The 13,936-nt window shown below is 35.8% G+C and overlaps 2 protein-coding genes and 2 pseudogenes across 3 annotated transcripts; 2 read left to right on the top strand and 2 right to left on the bottom strand.

Annotated features, from left to right (window-relative positions):
* Positions 1-105: 105 nt before the first annotated feature.
* Positions 106-3,067, bottom strand: LOC120209393 (annotated as a pseudogene).
* A 3,441-nt stretch (positions 3,068-6,508) lies between these two features.
* On the top strand, positions 6,509-9,028 carry LOC120209416 (BTB/POZ domain-containing protein POB1-like). Its single transcript, XM_039208435.1, has 6 exons — positions 6,509-6,746; positions 6,843-6,989; positions 7,257-7,378; positions 7,466-7,529; positions 7,756-8,035; positions 8,201-9,028. Exons 1-6 carry the CDS (start codon positions 6,524-6,526, stop codon positions 9,012-9,014), a joined length of 1,650 nt encoding a protein of 549 aa, XP_039064366.1. The 5' UTR covers positions 6,509-6,523; the 3' UTR covers positions 9,015-9,028.
* Positions 9,029-9,710: 682 nt separating this feature from the next.
* Positions 9,711-12,372, top strand: LOC120209413 (ubiquitin-conjugating enzyme E2-17 kDa). 2 transcript variants are annotated; one of them, XM_039208433.1, is made up of 5 exons: positions 9,711-9,831; positions 9,944-10,023; positions 10,485-10,612; positions 11,673-11,777; positions 12,036-12,372. In XM_039208433.1, exons 2-5 carry the CDS (start codon positions 9,954-9,956, stop codon positions 12,177-12,179), a joined length of 447 nt encoding a protein of 148 aa, XP_039064364.1. In that variant the 5' UTR covers positions 9,711-9,831; positions 9,944-9,953; the 3' UTR covers positions 12,180-12,372. The 2 variants fall into 2 exon arrangements, with proteins under 2 accessions (XP_039064364.1, XP_039064365.1); XM_039208434.1 differs by having other exon boundaries at positions 9,764-9,831; positions 9,951-10,023.
* Positions 12,373-12,980: 608 nt separating this feature from the next.
* Positions 12,981-13,518, bottom strand: LOC120209414 (annotated as a pseudogene).
* Between the last annotated feature and the right edge of the window lie 418 nt (positions 13,519-13,936).

Raw genomic sequence — 13,936 nt, 5'->3', positions numbered from 1 at the left:
ATTTTGAATAGAGAAACGAATATCTAACCATTTCTACCTCTCTTCATCTACGATATTCCCTCTTAATTTACAATACATCATAGTTAAGCTAAAGTGCATATTAGCCAAATACTCTGCCGCAGTTTGATGCAATCTTGGTCCATTTCTATGGCAGGGGCAGGAATAGACTACCTAACAAGGTTTCCCAGCACAGAGTTCACAATTCCGGCATGTAAACCGAGTGACAGCATGTGTAAATTAACAAACAAGTCGGGACATGAATTTGAAGCACCGAACAGAAGATATGCAAGTTGCGTTCAGATTACTTACGTCGCCAGTTTCCAACCAGCTCCGGGTTGCCTTTTCTCATCATGGCAATGAATTCATCGTAGTTAATTCTTCCATCCTGCAAGGAGCAACAGGTACATCAAACATGAAGATCCCATTACAATGGTCAAAGAAACTAAATAACAGTTGGAATGTACTTCCAGTGCATCAATTGCAATAATTTCGTTTAAATACCATACATACATACATACATACACATCTGAAAAGAGATAGAATAAGCAGACCTTATCTGTGTCAACTTCAGCAATGATCTCTCTTAATGTTTTTTCATCTTTCATATTATATTTCCGAAGGGCCTGTTCAAGCTCCTCCATTGTTATGTACCTAAACCAAGTTGAACAAATATGCTCAGAAATCACAACGAGGCTATATGATTCGGTTTGTACGGAAACTATTATTTACAATATAAGAAAATGATAAGACTGATTTACCCGCTATTGTCCTTGTCAAAGTGTTGGAAGGCAGTATATAAGCGTTCTTCCCTTTCTATTCGATTCATGTGCATTGTAGCTGTTATGAACTCGACATAATCAATTGTTCCATTTCCGTCAACATCAGCCTGGAAACATACCGCTTCCATTTAAAAGCACAGTGATAATATAAAAGACAACGGAAACATACTGCTTCGATTAGCTGCCACACTTCAGACTCGGAAAGCTTAGCACCAAGTTTATGAAGGCCAGCTTTTAACTCCCCAAGGGTGATTGTTCCACTGGTATCAGTGTCCATGGATTTGAACATCTCCTTCAAACCTATGATTTCTTCTTCAGATAGATTTTCTGCAATTACCTGGAAGAAGAGAAAGAAAGTAAGAAAAAATGCATGAAGATTGTGTTGCTGCATTGCTACCATTAACTAATAGCCAGAAAGTAATAGGTCATCTTTGGCTTGTTCTCTTGAAAATGGATCCTTACAATCTTTTGCATTCCCAGCTTCCAAACATTTCGGTTAGAACACCGAATCTAGGTTACTCGAACTTGGAGATGAGCGCCAGGGACAGGTTAGTGAACCAGGGCGAGATAGCATCTCATAATGTTATAATTTAATGGCTCATCCCCAAGTATAGTGTCTTCTTTTCGAATTAATGGATTTTTGTAGATTACATGTTATACATGACGGGGAAAGCAATTCACCTTCAGAGCAACTTTCTTAAATTTGTTCATTGCCTTGAATTGCTTCATTCTAGTTAAAATGGCAACATCAAGAGGCTTATCAGATGCATCGCCATCTTCACGCATCCATGGATGATCTGCAGTAGTGAAGCTTTATTTCTTTTTTTCACAGAATTGCCAATAAACTTGAAGTGAGACAAACAAGAATTCTGAATATGAACTTTACAGCCAACTTACTTAAGACTTCAAATGCTGAAAGCCGTTCCTTAGGATCTTCTCGCAGCATCTTCCTCACAAGATCTTTGGCACAGTCGGAAATAGAAGGCCATGGATCCGATAAGAAATCGATATGTCCCCGAAGAATAGAATCAAAGATAATCTGTTCAGATTCTGCATACGAAACCAAAAGCAGAAACACGAGACCCTCTCACTTATCCACGACATAGCAATTGTAATTACAAATTAGCTCTTATTTCATACATATGCTCAAACTCCTATGAAAAGGTATGGTTGTGACAGTATTGCATTATTATACGAGAACTGCTCGTCTTCATAAGAAACAATAGTACTACCTCCATCGAATGGCAGCATCCCACTGAGGAGAATGTAAAGAATCACCCTGGCACTCCAAATATCGACTTCAGGTCCATATCGTCGGTGCAATACTTCTGGAGCAACATAATAAGGACTTCCGACAAGACTCCTGAAAACATCTCCTACATTAGTAGAGAAAGTTCGACATATGTTCACGCTCGAGATCGAATAACATAGACAAGTTCAAGCTATGTAAACCATGAATTCTCACCTGGCTTAAAAAATACAGAGAGCCCGAAATTCGGTAGCCTTCAATGGAGAATCCTCGTCCTTATTCAAGAACTAGAAATTCTCAGGCTTCAAGTCCCTATGGATCACCCCCATGGAATGACAATTATGCACCACCATCAAGATTTGTCTACACAAATTAGCGGCCTCCCTTTCTGAATAATGACCTTTCTCGATAATCCGATCAAACAATTCTCCTCCAGCACACAGTTCCATGATCAGATGCACCGAGCGCCGATCCTCATAAGCTCCCTTCAGCTCAACAATATTCCTATCAACCCCATTTACTTAGAACCTTTAAAATTATCAAAAACTAAACAGAATTTAGAGAAAAGGTTTGTTTTGGAGGGGAAACCTGTGACCGGTGAGATGATGCATGATCTGGATTTCATGGCGGATGTCTTCGATATCATCGCGGCTGATAATATTACATGTGGAGATTGATTTGCAAGCGAACTGCTGCTGGGTTTCATTGTGAGTCACCAAGTAGGTAACACCGAACTGCCCGCGACCGAGCTCGCGGCCGAAGACGTAAATAGACCGGATGTATTCCATCGGACGGCCGATGGGTGGAATGTTGGGGGTGGCGAGGCGGTTTCTGGAGGCGGAGGAGCAAGGATGGTGGCGGTGGTGGTGTGTTGAATATTTGTGGTGTCTTGACGATGAAGGGCCGGCAGGTTTAGCGTTGGCGCCGTTACGGTGGCTACCGCCGGAATTAGAGTCTGGTCGGAACCGATCATCGGCGATGGGGAGACTGTCGCGATGACCCATTATTGAAAAAGAACTGAGTTGGGGCAAGCGAAGGAGGTGAGGCAGAAGGGAATATACTTGTCTCTCTTTCTCGTAGGAAAATTAGAATATAATAATTTTTTTAAGGGTAAATTACACTGTTTCTTCAAAACTTTATTCTCTCTTTTATTTTTCTAACCCAACTTTTATTTTTTCTATTTTACTCATTAAATTTTATAAATTAAATTATTTTACTCACTCGACCGTTAAATTTATAATAACTAAATGACATGAATTTTTTTATTAATCTATAACAATGATATATTTTATTAATATTTAATTTTTACGTGTAATGTTTGATAAAATAAAAATTATTAATTTTATTCCTAAATCTTAATCTCAAATTACTATCTCACCCCACCCTCATCCTCCAACTCCCATCGTCGTTGTCTGCCATTGTCTATCCCAAATTACAAGAACCAGGAACCGTTTCTGCGTCGAACCCAAACCAAGCCACCCACCAATGCACTCCATGTTGGGTTCGTCGGGGCTCACCATCAGAAACCCCTCCAACAAAATCTTACAAAGAAAATAAATGGTTAAATAAATCTAATCTTTCAAACCAAACCCTTAGTCTCTGTTTTTGAAGCAAACCCAACACCCTGAAATCGCCAAAATAATTGATTGCTTGAACAAATGCGTATGTACCCTAAACCATGATTTCTTTGAAATGCAAAAAAAAAAGAAAGAAATAAGAACATAAACCAATTGCTGCATTTTTTTTTGGAATAATTGCTTGGTTTTGATCTCATGGACATGCATGACTTTAACAACAGCCAACAGTAAAGACCAAAGAACAAAAATTGAAAGATTTAATGTTAGATCCATAAATTTTAAGGGGTTTTATGTTAAATTGACAGTAGATTTGAGTTCAAAGGAAAAAAGCAAGTTTGGTGGAAAAATTTGGGGCTTATTGGCCATTGTCAACAGCGACCGATGTCGTGTTCTATCGCAACAAATGGTGATCAAAATTCTACCACGTTGAGAGAAAATGAAAGAGATAAAGAAGAGAAGAAAACAAGGAAAAAAAAGGAGATGAAGGAAATTTGGGTTGTTATATGGATGTAAAACGTTGACGTTTTGGTGTAAATTTAGTTTTTTTAAAACGATGTCGTTTTGATGTTGTGTGCCATGTCGTAATGCAATTAATTATTTAACGGCATGATGACCAAGACATGAGCAATGTCAAAGATTAATGAGCAAAATAGAAAAATTAAAAGTTGGATGAGAAAAATAAGAGAGAGTAGAATTTAAGGAGGAATGGTGTAATTTAACCATTTTATAATTGATGAAAGAGGGGGATGGTTTAAGGAAAACTTTGATTTCGACGGACAGATTTAACCCATTCTATTAATCCAGCTTAAATGGTTGGATAAGTATATGAATTTGCACAAGTATAGACTGAACAACGACACACATATAAAAAAATGGGTAAAGTACAAAAATTGTTCATTGATTATAGGGTATTGTTTTATGAAATTCTTCAATTATTAAAAGTTATAAAATAATTCTCTGACTATATAGAGTTTTTTTGTTGAGTCCTTTGATTATTTTAAGTTACAAAATGGTCACCCGATTGTTTATTATGTTCTAAACTCGTCATTTTCTATTAAAAATTTGACGATCGTTTGAATTGTATGTTAACATGCTAACCGAGATATGATAAAATTTGTTCTCATAATCTTAAACGACTATTATATCTCAGTCAACATGTTAATGTCCAACTAAAATGATCGTTAATTTTTTAAACGAAAAAAATGATGAGTTTGGAATATAATGAATGCTCGAGTGACCATTTGACAACTTTTAATGGTCAATGAACTCAATAAAACAACTATCTATAGTTGATGGATCATTTTGTAACTTTTAATAGTCAATAGACTTAATAAAATGATATCATATAATTGAATGATTATTTGTATACTTTACCCTAAAAAATTATCTTTACTCAATAAATACACATTTAAAATGCTATAATTATACACTTGAAAAAGTTTTTATCTAAATAATGTGAGATTTTATCATGAGTTTCTCAAATATCATATTATGTAGATATAAAGTATTTTAAATGTTTTTTTAAATAATTAATATATTTCATTTATCGAAAGTCGTATCAACAAACAACATGCCAATAACAAACTGAACAAATACAGTCGAAACTATCAAAAATATAATATAACAATGATCACTTAGAGATATAACATATAAACAAAACATTAACAAATGAAGCAATAACGTACAAAAACTGAACACACCAACGACTCGGAGCAATAAACATGGAAGAGATAAACTTGAAGAATAACCAAAATGACTAACGGAAAAAGCGATATCCCCTTAACATCAATTCCATCCGACATATAGATGTTGTAACCAACAAACCGGCTTGAACAAACGAACAAAGAAACCATGCATCGGGAAAGCAACAACCATGTATTCAATGAAAATAAAAAAACCTAGAAGAAGACCAATAAAAAACATGCATCGAGAGTCCAAAAATATCAATAACTATAATATTCTTTATTAGAAAAAGGACCAAGAATATTATTATAGTAAATATGATAAAATATAACTAAAAATGACAGGACCACCACCACTACCATGAAAGTAGAGTTTTTGAAAACTGCCCAAGAAAATTTGCAACTCCCGCATAGCAAAAATCATATTGATAAGTATTTTAAATGTTTAAATATACACTTTAAATATAATGGTTTATTCATAAAGTAAATACTCGAACTTTTGATTTAATTAAAGAGATCTCACATCATATATCGTTAAATAAATTAATAATCAATACATAAACTTTAAAATTATATTAATTACCATTGATGGTTGTTATTGTAGATAGGGGTGGATGCACTAAGCTCTATAGGTGTCAAGTACATTCTCATTATTTAAAAAAAATAATTTAATTTAGTTTAATTTTTAAGATAAAAAAATTTTATGTACTCATTATTTAAAAAAAATAAAATTTTATACCTCATTCTTAAATTTTTAGATCCGCAAATAATGATAATTGAATATTAAGTTATTTAATAGTCTAAATAATGACGAATAATGACGAAATGAAAAAGAAGTTGATGACAGTGACCTTAATAAAGATGAATTAAAATTGCAATGATTATAATGTAAATTTTAAAGGTTAGGTGAACAAAATATAAATGATTTAAACGTTTAGAGACTAGTAATGTAGTTTTCCTGATAAATCAAAGCATATAATATGTGAATAATACGACTCTAAACCCCGAAACTAACCACTCATAGCGAACGTTTCACACCCTTAAACTATTAGATTTTTAGATTCTTCTCCAACTAACTCCAATTTGTTGAAAGTTTGAATCTGCTTATTATTTGTTATATGTATATATATTATACATATATAATATCATATATTTTATTCTCTGTTAGTAATTTAGGGTTTATAGGTTTGGTCATTTGAGAGTGTTAAACGCTGATACTTATTTTATCAGCAAACGATGAGATTCTCGGACTTCTTTCGCGGCGAACCTTCCGGTTCTGGTGACCCTGAACTGGACTTCGGCTTTGCTTTTAACGACAGTAATTTTTCCGATCGGGTCTTGAGGATTGAAGTCGTTCGGGATTTTCCGGAGGCAAAATCTGACGGTGACAGTTGCTCGTCCATCGCGGATTGGGCACGTAATAGAAAGAGGCGGAGAGAGGATTTCAGGAAAGAAATTGGTTTGTTCTTTCTACCGTCAACATTATTAGTGTATCACAGTACCTGTGTTTGTTTTAGGCTTTGACGATTTTTTTTGGTGTGTTCCGGTCTTGCAGATGTTTCCGTGCAACGTGAGGAGCAAATATTGAATTGTAACTTCCCGGACAATGAGGATGGCGAGACGTTTGAAAATCAAGATGAAGATGCCAAGGCAATGACTGAAAAGTCTCCTTCTGGTGTTGGATTGAATTGCAATCTAATTGGTAACTAGTAAATTTCATCAAATAAAGTGCGGTTTTTCAATTAATCTTGATGTATTGTGGGTTTCTTCCTTGAAATGCCATCCTTTGTTGTTTATGCTCCGTATCTTCATAAGTTGCTAAAAGAACAAAACAAAAGAGTATGATTTGAAGTCGAATTTGACTGGAAATAAGAAAATGGGTAGAGTAAAATCTTGGATTCTGTTATTCAAGAAAGTTATTTTTGTATTGCAAGGAATGAAAACTTGACACACATATGGTCTTTTGTAGGGAATGATATGGTTAATAGCAATGATTCATCTTGGAATATTGATTGTTCGACAGTTCTAAGAGTCAATATAGTGCATGTTAGTTCTCCAATTTTAGCAGCAAAAAGCCCCTTCTTTTACAAGGTAAGGGATCCTGGTTGCCGGTTGGTTGGTTTTTTCCTTGTTACTGATTGTCGTACTCATGGTTGACATACTGATTTATGCTTACAGTTGTTTTCAAATGGAACGAGGGAGTCAGAGCAGCAACATCTAGCACTCCGGATTCATGCCTCCGGTAAATGTTAAGAGTATTAAGTATTTTTCCTATTATCGTACCTTTCTTCTTGTTTGTCCTCTTGCTATGAACCCAATGAACTTCAACAGTTTTCATGCAAGAACTGTTAATATTTAAGAATTTGCTGGTGATCTAAATGTCATTATATTCTTTATTGAGTTAGTACCGTACTTATTGACACAGTAAACCATAAATATGACCTTGTACCTCTCCCCCCTCTGAGCAGAAGAAGCAGCTTTCCTGGATCTTCTTAAGTTTATGTATTGCAACTCACTGTCAACTACCACACCTACTGCCGTGCTAGATGTGTTGATGGCTGCTGACAAATTCAAGGTTGCATCATGCATGAGATATTGTGGTCGATTGTTACGAAACCTACCAATGACCTGTGAATCGGCCTTACTGTATTTGGATCTTCCTTCTACCATTTTAATGGCAGATACCGTCCAGCCACTGACAGATGTAGCAAAGCAATTTCTTGCCGCAAGTTACAAGGACCTGGCCAAGTGAGTGCTGTCATTATCTACTATATTAGATGATTGAGTAGCTTGTTATCTGTGTCAACAATGTCGGGTTTTTTCCACGCTATACATTAATGCATATGCAGTGTTTAGTTTTTTCCTTCAAAACTTCTAGTTATTGTATCAACTAATTTGCTCTTTTTTCCTCAGGTTCCAGGATGAGGTACTCAAGTTGCCTCTTGCTGGTATAGAGGCAGTTTTTTCCAGTGATGATCTCCAGGTAGCTTCAGAGGATGCTGTTTATGACTTTTTGCTGAAGTGGGCTCGGACTCATTATCCAGAACTGGAAGAACGACGTGAAGTTCTCACTACGCGTCTTGTCTGTCTAATCCGTTTTCCGTATATGACTTGCAGAAAGCTGAAAAAAGTTTTAACCTGCAACGACTTTGATGTAGAAACTGTATCCAAGGTTGTGCTTGAAGCTCTGTTTTTCAAGGCTGAGGCATCTTTCCGACAGCGTGCTATCACATCAGAGGCCGCCAATGTCAGTTTTAGTCACTATGTGGAGCGGGCTTACAAGCACCGCCCGGTCAAGATTGTAGAGTTTGAACAGCCATGGCAGCAGTGCATTGTATACCTGGACCTGAAGCGCGAGGAGTGTGCGCATCTGTTTCCGGCTGGTAAGGTTTATTCACAAGCGTTTCATCTTGGCGGACAAGGGTTTTTCTTTTCCGCACAGTGCAATATGGACCAGCAAAGCTCGTTCCACTCCTTTGGACTATTTTTGGGAATGCAAGAAAGGGGATCCGTTACTTTCGCCGTCAACTACGAGTTTGCAGCAAGGTCAAAACCAACAGAGGATTATGTAATTAAGCACAAAGGTTATTACAAATTCATGGGCAGAAAGGCCGTTGGCTATCGTAACCTGTTTGGTATACCATGGACACTATTCATGTCCGACGAGAGCAATTACTTTATTAATGGCGTTCTCCATATCAGGGCCAAACTAACACTTAGAAAATGAGATTGTGAGCTAGGTTTAAGTATTGTATGGTCACTGTTACTTTATTTGGAATTTATAATATAAATTTGGAATTTAGCCCTTGGATTCAAATGTGGGATGGTTAACAACTTGCAAGGTTCCAAATTACAATTAAAAAATGACATTTTGAGTTGGAAGCAGAGCTTTCATGGAAGCCTTATAGCATCTTTCATGTTTAAGTTCAAAGATAGCACTAAATGCATGTAAATTCAATGGGCTTATATTATATATGTTCAAAGATAACTCTCAATCATTTGATATTGAGTATTTATTCTCATGGTATTTCTGATGCTCGAACTTAAGATTTCAAGGAATAACAACAATTCATTTACCACTGATCGAGACTTCAAGGAATAACAACAATTCCTTACTTCCTTATTACCAATGTCACTTGGTTTGTGCAAATCACATTTTGTTATTAGTTCTTGTGTTATGTATATGTTTTAAAACTTAAAGAATATAAAGACTAAAAATAAACATTTTGATAGAATTTGATGTGAAATCTAATTACAGTTTTATTACAAGTAGAAAAGTCATCTTATGATGTAAATCACATCACATTATCTATCACTAAATTTGAAAGTTTAGTGATTAAATTGTCAATATATGAAGTTAAGTAGTCAAAGCGGGAAAATGGAAAACATTAAGTGATGAAAAGCATAGTTTAATCTTTTAAAGCTTTTTTTTTCTCTTTACTTTGTTTCAGCTATTTTCAGCGATTACCACCAAACAAGGACATTAGTCCAGGACAGGAGGATCTCTCAGCTACGTTTTCTCTCAATTTTCTCCAATTAGCTCTGTAATTTTCTAATCCTTGCTCTTTATTTTAGATTTTTATTCGTTTTTCGAGTTAACTTCGTTGAGGAATTCGATTCAGCTTTGATTTGATATTTTTTGTTTGTTTGTTTTAGGGTATAGGTGATGGCTTCAAAGCGGATCTTGAAGGAGCTCAAGGATCTGCAAAAAGATCCTCCTACCTCTTGCAGCGCAGGTTCAATTTCTTCCTTTTTCTCCCCCTCTCTTTCTAGCCTCGGTTTCGTATCTCTTGTTGGTTTGCTTATATCATCCTTTTTATTTTATCTTTTCTTTTCTTTTTATTCATGGCATTAGAAAATTATTTCTGTATATCATGGATATATACTTGTCATTAGGGGTATGTTTTTGACCATGATGGTTTCATTGAGTCAAACTGCAATATATTTATTTTCTATGGTTTTAGGTTCACATCATTGGATTCTAGTTAACTCTAGATTGTTGAAGATTTTTTTGCCTGTCTTATTGATTGATATTCATATCCATTTTTGTTTTGTTATTGGGGGTGAATTCGTGAGGAATTGATCATGTTTTGCAGAAGATTTTTTTCTGATGCGTCATCATTTCAATTAAATGTTACTTGCGAATTTGGTTGCCCTGTCTAACCGATGTTTCACTTCTTTTTATTATTGAAATAAGGCCCTGTTGCTGAAGACATGTTTCATTGGCAAGCAACTATTATGGGTCCTCCTGACAGTCCATATGCCGGTGGAGTGTTCCTAGTGACCATTCATTTCCCTCCGGACTATCCATTTAAACCACCCAAGGCACTTAATCTAATTCCTTAACCTTCTAGTTTTCGTTATTTCCTGGTTTAATGCATATTGCGAATGTCTACTTTTCTTGACTATTCATATAAATGTAACTGACTGCCCCTTTTCTTTTTAGAAACATCAAATAGGCCATTTTAAATATCTTGGGAAAAATTGGCATAGCACTTTGTGTACTGCATGTTCATTTTTTCCAATAAAATGTTTTTTTTAATAACCATATATACAAGTGCTGCAGGCAAAATTCTCCTCTGAAATCCATACATCTGTTATTTTAATGTGGTCAATGTTCCTACTTGCTCCCATTTACATTTCTACGTTTAGAGGGATATAGATTAGCCTCCATGTTATTTAGCCAATTCCTTACTGTAAATATCTGTGACCATGATTGTCTTTACAGGGTTAGTGGCTTGTGCAAACATTGCTTGGCACTGAAATGAGTAAATGCTAATTCTACTTGATAGATTATTCTGTAAATGCTAATTCCTTCTAGCTTTTTTTTAGCTTATTTTGTTGGTGGATGCATATGCATGCTATGTGTCTAATGGTTTAGTTTATATGTGAAAGGCTATTATTAGGTGGTTTTCAGTGCCAAATTTACATGATCTATTGTTATTTTTACTTTTGTAAACAGCCTCAGGTAAGCCTTCTCTATTACATGCATATAGATATTTCATTATGGCTCCTCATACATATACCTTTTGGTTAAGCACAAATTATTGTGCATGGACACCATTGGAATATATTTTACTTTTTATGCGATAATAATGATGTTCGTATATTTAAGAATTGAGATAGAATAGCATTAAATTTACTTTTAGAAAGAAATATAATTGTAACCAATTAACGATGGCTTATCAATCCTCAACTAGTTCTGCTACTGGTAATTACATGAAGTTGTTTCATGATTCCCCCCTCCCCCCACTTTAATGGCTTTATAACTTACCCGTTTTGTAGCCGATTCTTTACCAGCAAATTTCTTGTTTAGTTTTGTTCAGTTATCCTTTTCTATTTCTCCTCGTAGCATCTTTTTAAAATTCTTTTCCCTTCAATTCAGGTTGCGTTCAGGACAAAGGTCTTTCACCCTAATATTAACAGCAACGGTAGCATTTGCCTGGATATTTTGAAGGAGCAGTGGAGCCCTGCCCTAACCATATCCAAGGTTTGTTCAACATGTTTATATACATCTTTTGATTTTAATAATAGATTTCTCCGTTATGCCATCTATCAACAATAAGCCTTTAAAATTTAGCATCTCATCTACTGGCCAAGTAGTTTGCTTTGCAATCGTGGGTAAGTGCTATTTTGTTTAAGGTCACCCCGAGTTAAAATATATATTTTATATCATGCAAGTTTTTCTTGTCTTGGTTCACTGGTATTTAAGTGTGGGGCTGTTTCTTTTTTGTATTTTTTATTCTAGGTCTTGCTCTCAATCTGCTCACTCTTGACGGATCCAAATCCCGATGATCCCTTGGTGCCCGAGATCGCCCACATGTACAAGACTGACAGGAGCAAGTATGAGACAACTGCTCGGAGCTGGACCCAGAAGTATGCTATGGGTTAGTGTTTAATATGTATGTAAGAGGAGGGCTTTTTTTATTCCATGTGGCTTTGATCTTTAAATTAATATGTATAAATCAATGAATCAGTATGTGTGGTCTGTCTCTGCACTTTGTGTGCTGAACCAAGCCCTCTTTAAAACACATTTGCTGCTTTATTTGTTTGTATGGAAATTATATTTCAAACTTTAAAGCCCCCACTCTCCTACATACTCCTTGTTTTCGGTCCCTTCCCCCCGTTTATTTTCCTTGTGGAAAAAGCTGATCAGGTTCAGATGCTATAACTCCGGCTTCAGCTCTCCGCAAAGTTTAAGATATCATTGGTTGAAGTCCATTGAGTTTATCGAGTTTGTTCGCGAAAAGATGATTGATATGTTAGACTGATTTGGCGGCTTAGTGAAATTTTAGTACGAGATTTGAAATTCTGAAATTGCCAGATTCAATTGGGACGGAGGAAGAAAGGTTTCGTGTTTATTGTATGGTGCAAAGAATTATATACCTTTTGAAAATGATGAGTTTAATTTTTATTTGCAATATGCTTTTCCTTCTGTATGTAGAGTGAACAAGTTGCACCTTTGCTTCCACATGGCCTGTCTTGCTAAAACAGCAATATTACAGCTTTCGAATAACAAACATGGAGAGTCGCTAGACAAGTTGAGACAAAAATGGAAGACATGACAAAGAAAAAGAAAAGAAAATATGGGTGATAACGAAACCAAACATTAAATGACATTATCAATATCCAACAATTAATTCGTCTAAAATCGCATCATTCTCTTAAAGTTGCAGCTTAGACCCAAATCTGAAAGAATCATGGTTTCACACCATCACCAAATCTACGAAAACCACAAAGAATCTTGAATTGAAACGCAAGCCCTCAAAAGCTAAAGCAGAAATCAGCAGCGTGAATGAGGTAGGTTAGAACCAGCGCAACCAGCATAAACGCGTAAGCAATCCCTAGATCGATCGACGTCCCTGTCGCCCCCATTCAAGCATTTCAAAAGAACAGAAAAAGAAATCATTCAATCGAATGGCATTTGATATGGAAAGTCAGATCTAAAGAGCAATAGAGAGAGAGAAAGAAAGAAAGAAAGAAAGAACCAGAGAACTAACCGTCGCTTGTGGGAGCAGGAGCAGGAGCGGGAGCAGAGGACTGTGCGTCAACGGCAAGGCTGCTATAGCAAAAAGCCAAAAACAAGAGCTGCAAAACCAGCCACAAAAGACTCCTTGGAAACCGCCATTCTTCCTTTCCAGATAAGATCGAACAAAATGCTCTCTCTCTCTCTCTCTCTCTCTCTCTCTCTCAGGTGTCTGTCCCTCGAATGTCGAATGTTTCAAAGAGCAACGGCTCGCCAGCCTAGCAGAGAGAGAAAGAGAGGCTGAATTGATCTTTTGAAACGATTGGCGAGAAAGGGTTGAACCTGATATTATATATGAAATTCAAAATTTATATTAAAACAAAAAATAGTTTTAAAATACAATACTTCTGTGTTCGTTTCAAAATACTCTATGATTACCGGAAGAATATAATTATTAATTATATAGCCTGTCATATTGGTTGGCGCCATCTGCTTATGTTCGGATTCGCCCATGTGTTTGTTCCCTTTCTCTCTCTAATTAATTCCCAATAATTAAAGATCCATTTATTTTACTGAAAACATTTTTTCCTTTTAAGGTAAGAAGTTGTTGAAGATCCAACTCACTTCTCTTTTGTTTTACCCGAGCCGATAGATTACTGTAATTAATAATATTTAAGTTCTCT

The sequence above is a fragment of the Hibiscus syriacus genome, unplaced genomic scaffold, assembly GCF_006381635.1.
Source record: "Hibiscus syriacus cultivar Baekdansim isolate YM2019G1 unplaced genomic scaffold, ASM638163v2 tig00018833_pilon, whole genome shotgun sequence".
In the NCBI taxonomy this organism is placed as follows: Eukaryota; Viridiplantae; Streptophyta; class Magnoliopsida; order Malvales; family Malvaceae; genus Hibiscus; species Hibiscus syriacus.
The sequence above is the reverse complement of the archived record's forward strand: the minus strand, read 5'-3'. Positions and strand labels throughout refer to the sequence as shown.